The following is a 13,001-nucleotide window of genomic DNA, read 5'->3' as shown; positions in this document are numbered from 1 at the left end:
TGATGATGATAAATACCCACTGTTCATGAAGTTCTTACTATTGCCAGGTGCCGTGCTAGTGCTTTATCTAGTGTCTCATTTAATCCTCGTAACTACTCTGTGGGGTTGGTGCTATCACCCCCATTTTCAGGATGAGAAAACAGGCTTGGAGAAGTTGAATCACTTGCCCAAGGTCTTCTAGGCCCTCCTACTCTATATTTTTCTGACAGTCTCATCCAAGATCATGGCTGCTGCTGTAATGATCATGTCTGTGTGGATGGCTCCCTGACCTCTCTCCTTGTCTCCAGTTCCACATTTCCTGGCGTATGAATGTGTTGAATGTGTTGTCATTGTAAACTCAGCAAGTCTGAAGTGCAGCTATTCATTTGTTGGACTGTTCTAAACGCTTTTCATTTAGTTTCCACAACAACCCTATGAGATGGATATTATTCACATCTGTGAGGTAGATAGTGTTATCCACACTTCACAGATGAGTAAACTGAGGCTCAGAGATTCAGTATCTGGCTCACATTTATGTGTCAGTACGCAGATCTCAATGACAATACCTCAGTTCCACTCAAGCTAAGCTTCTTCCAGTCCTGTTCCATGGCCTGCTTCCTATACTCATTCTCTGCCCTTAACTTTCAAATCTTTTCTGTCCTTCCAAGTCCAGCTCAAAGGTTATTTCCCCGCCAAGTCTGTTCAGGTATTACAAACTGGAAGGGATCACCACCTTGTGTGAATTTACAGAGGACTTAATCTGTACCTCACTTACCTTTTCCTAAGCATACAAGCAAAACTTTAACTCTTCCTTGTCATAAAAAGTTCAAGTAGAGAGGTACAGAGCAAGAAGTTTACGTGGCCCTTCAGTCTTCAGAATTTTCCAGTTTCTACCTTGATTAATGTTTCTGTGTATCTGCTAGCAACTCTGTTAGACAGTTATTTGAGGGCAGGACATACAGCAAATCACCTTTCGTCCCTAAAACAGGCATAATAAACAATTGTTGAAAGAATCCATCAATTTCAAATCCTTTGAGCTTGCACACACTACATTTTTAGACGAAGGTGAGAAGGTCTGTTCAAGAAAAGAAGTGATTTTTCCTCAAGGGGACTGGTAAAGACATGTCAAACACTCCCTCTCCTCCCACCTTCATTAAAGAACAAAAAAGCATCTACTTCTTAGGTGTATGAAGCGTCTGGTTTCTGTTTTAGCTGGGTCTCAGAAGGAAATGACTTTTCTCTGAAATTGTAGACGCCCAACCCAGCTGCAGCATTGTTAGACCTTAGGGTAAACAGGAAGCTTCCTGCCTTGGGCCCTTCATGTCCCTCTCCCAGACTATTAAAGACTGTTAATAGGATGGTAAAAGGACAGCTGCTGGCCATAAAATCAGCCCATTCCTTAGATCCTTGGAGAATAGCAACTAGATCCCTCCAAGGTCAGAGAGAAAACTGTGCCCGTCTCCAGGTCACATACCAGGTGTGTCCACCTAGCTGGGGTCCTCAGTTGTCTCCTCTATGATCAAATGTAACCATTAAGGCCTTTGCAGAACACCAAGAGTTTGATTCCTCGGTATTAGTTGAGAAGGTGGGATTTCCATTTGTAGGGTTTCTGGTCCTTGAAAGAATTTGTGTCTGCAAGCAACATGTCCTGTTCACCCCCCAAAAAGAGGTAAAGAGGAGAATCCATGAAAACAAAGCATCTAGTGCTCCTACCTCTGCGGTACAGAGCTGAAATAGGACCTCAAGTCTTCCTGCACACGGGGTGGATTTGCAGCTGTTGGTGAGGAAGGAGGGAATGGTTTCTGCCAACTGGAGGGACACTAGGGCAGGGGTTATCCTCTTTTGCCAAGAAGGGCACTCGGGTGTCTTGGCAGAAGGCAGAGGGCTGCCCCAATCTGTATGTACATTTTCAGAAGCATTTGACTCTGGACCAAATGCTCTCAGCTGTGCTAAAGCTGGGGCAATGGATGGGAAATGCTTATTGGCCAGGCTGACTAGAAGCTCCAACAGAGGGTGTTGGGGCTCAGCCAGGAGCTTCCCTTCAGCTGGCAAGTTTAGCTTTCTGTCATGGTCAGAGGGAGCATGTCAAAATTCCAATTCTCAGTGCTCTCCAGAAGCTATGATTACCCATCTATTTTGAAATTTCTGCTTGTTGGAATTTTTAGCTCAAACCGGGATCGAGTGGTGAAGATACAGAGCCTCTTACCTGGCTCAAAGAATGAGCAAAAATAGCTGAGGAGGGGTCAATGCTCTTACCACCAGTACAGTGATGGGCTCATAACCAAATGGGAGCCAGAAAGATACCATTTCGTTCAACCCTGTACTTACTCACAATTTTTCAATTCATGCTGCCTGGTTGGCTCCTCTGACCCATGTCTACCAATCAAGCAAGCACAGACACTTGGGCAGGGCAGGGAAACCAGTCACCACTTTGACCATTTACTTGCCCGGCACAGATTTACTTACACAGGTCAGGGAGCCGCATTTGCCAGGTGTCGCTGCTTTCCCTCATTCAAAGGAAAGGTCACTTGAGTTACTCCTCAGAGTTGCACCCAAGAAGGGAGAGTTCCTTCTAAGTACCGAAAGCAGGAGAATTGGATATTTTCTCCTAAACTCACATGTTTGAGCCACTACATGAAGTGTTTAGACTGGGGTGATTCCATGGCTTAACGCAGCTCTTAAGATCCTAGAGCAGAAAGAGACCTACTAGATTATATGGCCCATCCCCTCTCCTCTCCCAATAGGATAATATTATTTCCCCCAGTTTCAGAAGAGGTGACTAAGGCTGTGAAAACCCTCCCAAGGTCACACAGCTGGTAAGTGGGGTTTTACTGAGAGGACTACAATCCAGGTCTCCTGCTTCTTTGTGCAATGTTCTTTTTACCATGACTTTTTCCCTAAGAAATTTGTAGTATTTTAAAAAAGGTAATTCATTGCCTGCATAACCAACAGTTGTTTAATTTGCCTATCTTTGCAAGTGTTTTCATATAAATAAATGAACGAACGAATCATGAAAAAAGTAATCAGAAACAATGTCCCATTAAAAAGGTGGTCCTACTTTACTTCTTACTGCCACTACACTGTTCAGGCCTCTGCCATCATGTGTGGACTATTACCAGCCTGTCAGCTAGAGCCTTTGATGAAATAGACATTTAAACAATTTACATTTAAATTTACATGTGGGTCAGTGGTAAGTTTGCAACTATTTTTGCTATGCTTGGTTGAGGGGACAGATCCAAGTGTAACTTTAGACCTAGAGTATGATTTCTTTACTCACAGAGAAAATAGCTGCTACGAATCTAAAATTTGCCACAGCCAAGACCAGCAGGGGTTCTCCAGTGGCTCACACTTCTCCCAGTCCTGACCAGCCTTCAGAGAGAGAGACGGAGGGGTTCTAATGGACGGAGCAACGGTCCCAGGGCAGTGCAGCCAGTCCCAGTGTGTATCTGTATTTCCAGACCCCTGAGACTCCAGGTCACGTCCAAGGCAGGAAGTTGCAATGTAGGAGTAGTCCCAGGAGCCAGTAAGACAGGAAGTAGCCCAGAATGCATCGTGTGACTAGAGAACAGGTTTTCCAGTTGTACAAAAGTCCCATGATAGAATTCCTGGGGACCTTTTGTCCTGGTGGGCAGGCCCCTGCAAGCGGCTTCCAAGGCGCAGTCTCTAGGGATCTCAACAGTGGCTCTTGATCCTGAAGCAAGTAAGCTGGAAACCAGTACACAATAGGAGTGGAGGAACCTAGAAATCTGGTGAGAACCTGAAATCGTAAGAGAGGAAAAACCGACATTTATTGGACTGTCAATGCTTCAAACCGGACCAGCCTGGGACTTCCCTGCTGCTAGGTGAACTACAGCCCCATGACTAGAAATGTATTGTACTGGAAAAGAGACACAGCAGAACTTAGGATCTGCCTGATAAAGCTGTGTGTAACACCAGCCGGGTGACCTCAATGTTACAAATAAACAGCTACAGGCTAATTACTACAGTAATGGGCCAATCAATACTAAAAACTCTATGGGGTCCAATTTTAGCCTAGGGCCTGGACTCTAAACACTAGGCTGTGACGTGGGCTTTGGGGACCTGAAGTGGTTCCCTCATCCCCTGGGAATGGCAAAACAGAGGGAAAAGGGGCAGGCAATCCTGCGGTTCAACATTTTCCCTTCTAGGGGAGTTCAGAGCCAAGTCTCCACATGGCCTCCCTCATCTAAGCTGGAAACTCTAAGCTTTGCTGGCACGCACTCTACTAGTTAATCCAGCTACAAACACAGAATGCTACTTTCTATTTCCCCTGTGCCTCTTCTTCACACAGCCCAGAGAACTTCACAAACAGCCAATGTGCGCCTCCAAGAGGCAGAAACTGCTAAGGAGTGGCCGGCACGGAGAAAAACAACTTCCTCGAGATTATGTGGGAAATGGGGCCACAGCCAGGAATAAAAAAAAATAGAAAGTATCAAACACTTCCCATTCCTATCTCCCCACCCCCACCCCAAACATGGCACAAGGGAGCTCCTCTGAAGTCGGAGTATCTGCCAGAGTGGAGAGCACCTCAACAAGTCAACACTCAAGCAGACACTCTGGGTGTTAACCATACAGGAGGGGAAGGTCCCGAGCTCTCCTCTGCACTTACTCCTTTATCACCATCACATCAGGTCCTTCTACAACTCTCGTGTCTCCGCACACACCCTTCATCTGCCCAGAATAGTTTTCCTCTGCTTCTTAAACGCATTCCTTCTTACTCTTTAGGACCCAGCCTTAGTATGATGCCCTCCTCAACTCCTTCAGTCCATTTTTTGCTCTGTGCTTTCACAATACTTGATCTCAAAACAGCAACTCCTCTTCCATCCCGCTATACTAGAATTTTATCTGGGAAGTGTCTGTCTCCCCATTTCTACCATGAGACCCACCAGGGCAGCAACCTTATCTCACTTGTGTTCCATTCCTCAGTGGTCTGACCCAGGATCTAGACAAAGAAAGCCCACAAATAGTTGTTGAATGAATAAATTAGGTGCAGGTTTCTCAAATGGGAGAAGCTAGCAGGCTTCCTTGTCCCTGGCCAAGGGGTCCTGCCTGTATTCACACCCTTATCCCAGCCAGGAACTCACACCCTTATCCCACCTCACCTGAACATGCATGCACAGACTGCCAAACAGCAACAGTGCTGCAGCGTGGACCAGGTACACAAACACCCGAGGACCGAGGAATCCAGAATCAGATTTTTCTAGGGTCTTACTCTTCTTGCTCCTTTGCATTCCAAGGGTAAGGCAGAACCAAGGGTGGGTGGTCACATATGTCCACGTGGCCCAGGCAACCAAGAGGGCCACTGGTGCAGCCAGTAGGAAATTGGGCACCTGCTTGAGCTCATAGTATCTCAAAAAGCCAACATTCCAGTAGATATCCTGGATATAGCTATATATTAGGGGAAGTTCCCAGGAGCACCAAGGTGGCTCATTTCCCTCCACGATCCGGTAGCCCTTGTCAACAGCTAACTGCAGCAAGGGCTTAGGGATGGGGTGGGCTGCGCCTGACAGACAGAACTGAGTATAGGCATAATACTGAAAGAGGGCAAAGGGAAGGCCAAGTATGAGCACAGAGAGGAACACAGAGCCCATCAGCTTCAAGAGCTGTCTCAGAGGATTCAGCACCATGAGAGAAGACAGAAAGCTTTGGCACTGAGAATACACGAGGAAGCCAATGTTGACCAGCCCATTGGAACGTACACCAGTGGCAAGGGCAAAGAGGAGTCCACTAGTCCAGCTTCGGCCCCTTTCCAGCTGCCCCATGGCGCTGAATGTCAGGAGGGCAAACAAAGCTTCTGAGTAACCAGCCACCAGGAAGACATTGGCTGGGCTGAGGCAGAAGAGCAGGGCTCCGTAAAAGGCCTGGCGGGGACAGTGCAAAACCAGACAGCCCAGGTCGTGAAGTGCGACTGCAGCCAGGACGGAGAACAAAGAATTGAGCAATGCTACTGAGATTAACAGGCAACTCCGTAGGTTCAGTAATGCCCGCAGGGGTCTCAGGAGTTCAGCTCCCACCAGGAGAGCCAGGGGGAAGCCAGGGAAGAAGGCAAAGTTGTGCTCATACAGATAGCCGTGCTCGGCAATGAACAGGAAGTGTTCCGCATCCCAGTGAGACAGGCCACCCAGAAGACCTTCCACAAGTTGGTCCACAGAGCCCGAGGGGGTGAGGCGAGGAGGAGAGAAGGCTTCTGCACGGTGATCTGGGATGACGACATTGAAGAGAGCCTGTGGGATGAAGGAGAACTAGGATTTCGGTTGAGCAACTGGAAGGGAAGAATTACCGTTTAATAAAATGAGGAAGAACCGACTTGTTGGAGGACAATCGGGAGTTCGGTTCTAGATTAGCTAAATTTGAGTTAAGACATTCCAGCGCAGAGGTCAACGAGGCAGTGATATCTAGGAGTCTGAGGGTAAGGAGGGCAGTCAGGGCTGGAGACGTAAATTCAGGCAACATAAGTGCACAGAAGGTATTTAAAGGCATGAGACTGAATGAGATCACCTGGAGAGGAAGTATGGCTAGAGAAGAGATATCGGAGGATTGGGCCCTGGATGTGTCAACATTTCGAGGGTTGGGGCTTGAAGGACAATGAGGATCCAGAATGAAGATAAAGAAGGAACAGTCAGTAAGGTACGAGGAAAACCAGGAGAGAGTGGTGTCTTAGAACCAAGTGAAGCAAGGGAGTGACCAACTCTGTTAAGTGCTGCTGGGAGGTCAGGAAGATGGGGACTGAAAAGTGACCACTGGATTTAGAAATGTGTAGGTCACTGGTAAGTTTGACAAGAGTTATTTCAGTAGAGTTGAGGACACAGCAGACTTCATGGACTGGGTTTGGCAGAGAAGGGAAGAAGGCAGACTGAGGCAAACAGACAACTATTTGGATAAGTTTGGTTGTAAGTGGGGTAGTAGTGAATGACAATGTGGGAGATAAGTATTTCTTTGTGAATGGGAACAATCCAGTGGAAAGGCAACCACCAGGTTTGCAGGAGAGAGGGGAGAATGGCTGGAGCAGGCAGAAGGGGGTAGGAACTGCTACACTGGTAGCGGTGGGGGGCGGGCCTGGAAAGGAGAGCTGGGTTCAGCCTCACTTCAGCAGTGAAGGCCCAGAGGTGCAGATGCAAGCGTGTGACGGAGGAGGTGGGAGCACTCACAAGGCCATTTCTGATGGCATCTATTTTTCTGAGTTTTCACTCAGGGAAGCAAGTTGGGGAAAAGGTGTTAGGGACTTGAACAAAGAGGAAAACGTGTAAAATAAGTCATCTCTGACTCTAGTTCTCAAAATAGGCTGTGCACTGGAATCACCCCAGGAAATTAAAAACTACTGAGGTCTGAATGTCTGGGTCCCATCCCCAGGGTTAATGATTGAACTGGTATGAGATACAGCCTGGGTATTGACATTTTTTTTTAAAGCTCCCCCAGGGGGATTCTGATGTACAGAACAATTTGAGAGAATGGGAGGGTGAACGGGCCTGGGAAATACACTAAGATTGCCAGGTAGCACTAAAGACTCACTTGGGCCAGTGATCTTGCAGAGAAAGAGACTAGTTAATACAGTTGTGTGTTCTCTGGGCAGATGCAGCAGTAGACAGAGAATGAAACTGAGCTGTGACTGGGCTTTTGTGTTGTAAGCCAGGGAGAAGGGAGCAAGCGAATTATGCGTGTATGCCTGGTGGACCATGGAATCTAGCTGGCTAAGAAGGGGCATGGAAGCCATAAGGTGGATGAGGCACAGTGAAACAGTGGTAGAACCAACGGATTTTAAGTTCTGAGGGGGTGGGAGAACCGTTAGAACTGGGTTACTAGAGGGAGTGAGCTGGAAAGATAGGAGATAGTGGTTAGTTGTATCAGCTGTATTAATATTGAAACCACCAAGAAATCAACAGTTCTGGAAAGAGCAATGGTGAGTCAGGAGCTAAAATCTTCAAGGAATGAACAGGAATGAGTTGTCATTAACAGAGATGCCAGCAACAATGAAGGGTAACTGGGGATATCACTTGAGGCGTGAGCTTTAAAGCTAGAAGGGGGCTGGGGGAGAGAGAGGGATGATGAAATAGCATTATTGTCAAGTGCCTTTTTGCATCATTAGATTGTCAGTTACTTAAAGGAAAAGAGAGTGCCAAGACTTTTCATACTCATCACCTAGTACAGTACTCAGAACAGAGTAGGCACTTCATACAATTGTGGTGGCTGAGTGAGAGAAGAGGAGACATACTCATTTCCAGATCACCATCGGAATTAGTCCTGGTTCCCTATCCCAGATGCCAGTTCACAGTCCTGCCAGTCACTCATCTGATGCTGTTCAAAGCCATCACTGAGTCATTTTCCCCATATGACCCCATTTTTAAGGCTCTCTCTCTTTTTGGCCAGTTTCTTTATCAGGCCACTTTCAACAGTGAAAACAAATGGGACAGGAGAGATAGTCACAGAAAATGGCCCTAGTCTCCAAGTTGAAGCTACTTTTAACTAAACCTGGGGCCCAGCAGAGGCTGCTATGCCTCATTGTGTGGGAAGGGAGAAAGGAGGTTTCCAGAAAGGAACCAGCTATGAGCCTGAGGAAGTGCCATTTGTGAAAAAAAGCACACATAATTATGCTAATATAACATCACTAGGTTGTTGACATCCATTCAACAACACACAGTGAGAACATACTAAGCACTGAGCACCGTGCTAGGCACCAGATAGAATTCATATGTGTGAAATTTGATTAAAATATGTATCAAGGCCAGCCTCAGAGGGGAAAGGGAATTGTAAAAGTGCAAATGCATTCTGAGGGTTGTGGTGGGTAAGGCAGCAAGGGGCGATACCAGGGGAAGAGTTGAGACACTGCGGACTAACCGAGTATACACAGAGTGTCTCAGGATCGTGCACTCAACTGACTGACACAGTGCTCAGTCTCCTGCTAAGGGGACTCTAGGGCAATGCCTTGTTCTGTCATGCCCTAATGGCATCTCTCATTACAGAACTTCATGGTCTGTTAGAAAGCCCACTACCTCTGGAGTTAGGAACCCTGGGGTCTGACTCTGGCCCTTCTCTAACTTGCTGTGTGTCTTTAGGGAAGCCATTTAACCTTTCTGGGCCTCTGCTGCTTCATGTGTAAAACAAGGGATTAAAAGATCATTTCTGGGGGACCTGGCTGGCTCAGTCAGTAAAACATGCAACTCTTGTTCTTGGGGTTGTGAGTTTGAGACCCACACTGAGCATGAAGTTTACTTTAAAAAGTCAATAAAATATTTTTAAAAAGACCATTTCTAAGAGTCCCGACCACTTCTCAGTTATCAGGTATAGGTGTCTATGGTTCTAACCACATGGAAGGGTACACCTGGGAGGCAGAAAGAATACGGGGACAATTCTTAGTGCCTAGCCCAGCATGTTCAGGACAAAAGATCAGAGACTGACCTGCAGCACCAGAGTCAGGACACGGCAGCTGACTGCAAACCTCAGCACCTCTTTCCTGGATGGATCCATGGGCCACATCCTCTCACCACCGGGAATTCAGGGGTGTTGCTGCCAGGACTGAGCTCCCTCGGGCTTCTAAACTCCAAAACCCAAGGAGAAAACATTACATGTGGGCCGACAGTAAATTCTTGAAAGCATTCTTCACAGGAGACTCCCCCTTCGGCATTACATGGCAAACTCAACCACCTAACGGCCCAGATGAGGGAAAAGCATCTTGAAGGCAGATGGGACCCACTTGGTATCACCCTGAAGCACTGTATTGTCAGGAAAGTTCTACATGAAGATTGGCATGAGGTTGGCAGCTAAGCTCGCAGAAAACCTTTAAAAGACTGTTGAGTGTGTCTATGTAGGAACTAAAGACCTGGGTTCAAGTCCTGACTCTGTCGCTCACAAGGTCTCATTTAGTCCTTGTGAGCCTCAGTTCTTTACGTATAAAATGGGATCAGACTATTTTTTTCCCCAGACTATTTTCTCTCACAAAATTGTCATGATGGTGAAATGGACAAAAGTGTGAAAAAGTACTAGCAAACCCATGTTGTGGTTGCTATTATTTGGTGTGTGCCCTTTTCCTCCTGCCCAGAATAATAAACTAGATCCCAAACCAGAGTCCCAAAAGTGGGGCATAGAACTGAACTGGAAGACCATAATGACTACACACTCTAGCCTAGCTCTCTGATGTGTGTTCAGCTGGTCTGTTAAATTAAGTGGAGAAGGAAAAGAAAACCACCACTCAGCAGGACTTCAGCCAGCTCACATTGCTAAAACAAACTTAGGGGGAAGACAGAGTCGACTACTAGGGATGGAGAAAACTCTTATTTCCCCATCTCTTTGTTGGAATGGCAGCAATGTATAAACAATTGCAAAGCCATTCTGAGGCAAGGAATGAACTTTAAGGCTTTTTTTTTCTTTTTCTTTCTTTTTTTTTTTTTTGGTCTTAAACAGTTCCTTGGGCTGAAAGAAGTAGCAAAGGCTCCTACAGAACATTCAAACACCAGTCTGGGAAATCAGAAGTGGGGGCAAGAGCACCAGAGGCAGCTCACTGATTTGGGATGCACTATCCCTAACAGAAAAAATATTAAAACTTAGAAATTAATGGAGAGGGCTGGAAGAGTGTTCTTTCTTATCTGGCCAATACCTATCACATCTTTAGGTGTCACCTATTTCTGGAATTCTTCTCTGATGCTCACTAGACTATTTGATATGCTCTCATTATACTCTGCCTTGTCGTCCTTACTGCTGTTGCTTATTTAAGTTGCTTGTGAGGGCGGGGGCTTTGTTTTGCTCCCAACTATACCCCCAGGGCCTGGCATTATAAACAAGCATTTCAAGCCTGTGTTCCCATTGAGTGGAAGTGGCAAGAACAAGATATGGCATCACCAGTTCATTGGCTCGGGATATAAAATCACTGCTTTAAGTATTCCTCCCACCATATCTCACGGTAAGATCAAGACCTAAGTCACAGAAGCCACAGGAAAATACAATTCCTCCAGAAAGGGAGCAAGGTTGGCCAAGGCTGACAGTACACTTTCCTCAGCAGAAGGGGGCGCCTGCTGCTCACTCCATCACCAGGAGGCCCGAAGGAAGGGAGGGGCCGTTAACGCCACACCGGTTTGCTCATCAAGATTCAGTTCAAAGGCAAGCTTTTGAAAAAAACCAAAGAGCCGCGGTAGTTTATGAATCTACCCAACATTTCCAGCATCTGACTCGCTGAATTGAGAGGAATTGTAGAAACAAGTACAGCCAACTTCACACGGCGGCTGATTCTTTATCCTAGAGCGAATTCACTTTTTCCCTTCCTTCTCTTCCCACTCACATGCAGAAGAAAAAGTTGGGGACAGAAAAGCAGTTAACCCACCTCTGCCTCTTCACCAGGCTTCCATTCTTCCTTTCCTCTCTCCAGAGTCAAGCTCTAGCCCCAGCGACCACCGGAGACTTGTAACCTACTCTTAGCTTACAGGTAAACCAAGTAAAAAACAAAATAAAGCCAGTGAGTTGTCCCTCTTGGCTAGTTGCAGACCTCACTTCCCAACAACCCCTTGACGGAATCGGACTCTTGAATTGGCAGGACATTTACAGGGCAACTAGTTTTACTCTATCTTCCCGGGAGATAAATATGCCCATAGTGGTGAATAATAAAAATCTCCTTGGTTTTTACATCAGAGATCTCATTAGACCCTGTGAGGCCAGTATGGTTACCATCGCCATTTTATGGATGTGGAAACTGAGGCTCATTGGGGTCAAGTGACACACCTTAGGCTATATTTAAAGAGAATGTCATTTTTTTTCCTTCTGGAACTTCATGGTCTTCCGACCAGCCTTCACCCGGGCCAAAGGGGATGCGCTCTTTCACAGCCAGGGCAACAACCCAGGTCTCCCAAGTCCTAGCCCAATACTTGTCCAAAGACAGCGCATGCTCCTACTGGGTATGCTCAGGGCAAGGGAGGGCCCTATCTGAGACTCTGGGGGAGCCTGAATCGGAGCCCTGGACCCTTGGATGCTCCCTTGGAGCATCCTCAGTGGAGTGAGGAAGTTTCCGTGACTCAGGGTCCTTGGGGCCAGAGGCCTCGCTGGCTGTCGCGAGCCAGGGGCCGCCTTCTGCCAGCCCAGCCGGGTCGGAAGCCCATTCTAACCCTTACTCTCGGACATAGTCCTAAATGGACAGTGGGCACCTCTTCTCCCAAAAGGAGCCACGGCTCAGGGACTACTCCCGAGGGGGCCGGCGGGCCCCGGCCTAAGGCCGGAAGGCAGGCTAGGGCGGGAGGCTGTAAAGGAAGAGGCGGCACCGGGAAGCCGCTATGGCGGAGGGGCGGGGCTCCCCGCTTCTCGGCGGCCTCCGCCTCATTTCCCTCGGCCTCCGTTTGACGGCTTCCCTCCCCCGAGAACTCCAAGGCTCCCGAGCTGGCGCCTGGTCCAGAACGCCGGCCCGTCTCGACCTCCCAGGCGGGGCCCGAACCTCGGCTCCTCCATCCGGGGCCCCGAGCATTCCGCGCTTGCGCACTGGCTCCGCCGAGGCGACCCCGCCCCCCTCCTGCCCGGACTCGGTGTTGCCCCGCCCCCTTCCGCGGCGGCCATGTTGACTCCGGGCGCGCGGGGCGGGGACGGCGTGGACCCAAGCGTCCGCGCCCCTCGGCCTTGGCACCTTCCCGCCTTGGTGACACCTGAAGAGTTCCCCCTGGCGCTTTACGCGCCTCAGGCCCCCTCCCTCTCCTTCCGTTAGTCCGCCGTGTGTCAGAGTCGGCGCTCTCGCCCGGGTTGCATCCCGCAAACATCCACTGAGTTCCCGATGTGTGTGTGCTGAGGCTCTCGGAGTTTCGGGCCGCCCCGCGACCTCTTCGCAGAAGCCGGAGAGAGCCGCACTTTCCCTGCTGTCAGGCCACCCCAGCTCAGCACAGGGCCTGGCACACAATAGATGTTCCCTGAATAGAAAGAAACGCCTTGGGGTTTCTGTGGCCAGCAGTGGCATTCTGCGTCCTGGGTGTGAGGAAAGTGGGGGATCCCCCTGCTTTTCCCCTTCAGCTCCCGGGCACCTCGTGTCCTACTTCGATCCTCAA

General features: G+C 48.3%; 1 protein-coding gene across 5 annotated transcripts; it reads right to left on the bottom strand.

The window, feature by feature from the left end:
- Window positions 1-2,919: 2,919 nt before the first annotated feature.
- PIGV (phosphatidylinositol glycan anchor biosynthesis class V) lies at window positions 2,920-13,001 on the bottom strand. 5 transcript variants are annotated; one of them, XM_030323594.1, is made up of 5 exons: window positions 12,404-13,001; window positions 11,306-11,400; window positions 9,391-9,525; window positions 5,100-6,221; window positions 2,920-3,736 (listed from the first exon to the last, which is right to left on the bottom strand). In XM_030323594.1, the coding sequence occupies exons 3-5, from the start codon at window positions 9,466-9,468 to the stop codon at window positions 3,455-3,457; spliced, it is 1,482 nt and encodes a 493-aa protein (XP_030179454.1). In that variant the 5' UTR covers window positions 9,469-9,525; window positions 11,306-11,400; window positions 12,404-13,001; the 3' UTR covers window positions 2,920-3,454. The 5 variants fall into 5 exon arrangements, with proteins under 5 accessions (XP_030179454.1, XP_030179451.1, XP_030179453.1 ...); XM_030323591.1 differs by lacking the exon at window positions 12,404-13,001 and adding an exon at window positions 11,701-12,397; XM_030323593.1 differs by lacking the exon at window positions 12,404-13,001 and adding an exon at window positions 12,087-12,397.

The sequence above is a fragment of the Lynx canadensis genome, chromosome C1 (genome assembly GCF_007474595.2).
Source record: "Lynx canadensis isolate LIC74 chromosome C1, mLynCan4.pri.v2, whole genome shotgun sequence".
Classification (NCBI taxonomy): Eukaryota; Metazoa; Chordata; class Mammalia; order Carnivora; family Felidae; genus Lynx; species Lynx canadensis.
Note: the sequence above shows the minus strand (reverse complement) of the source record. Positions and strands in the feature narration are given on the sequence as shown.

Bases quoted from the DNA above. Each gene is read 5' to 3' on its own strand.
- PIGV (XM_030323594.1), bottom strand. From the start codon at position 9,468: ATGTGGCCCATGGATCCATCCAGGAAAGAGGTGCTGAGGTTTGCAGTC. The intron at 6,222-9,390 runs GTCAGTCTCTGA...TTCATCCCACAG, and splicing joins TCCTGACTCTGGTGCTGCAG to GCTCTCTTCAATGTCGTCAT. The intron at 3,737-5,099 runs GTGAGGTGGGAT...TTACGATTTCAG, and splicing joins GTCTGTGCATGCATGTTCAG to GTTCTCACCAGATTTCTAGG.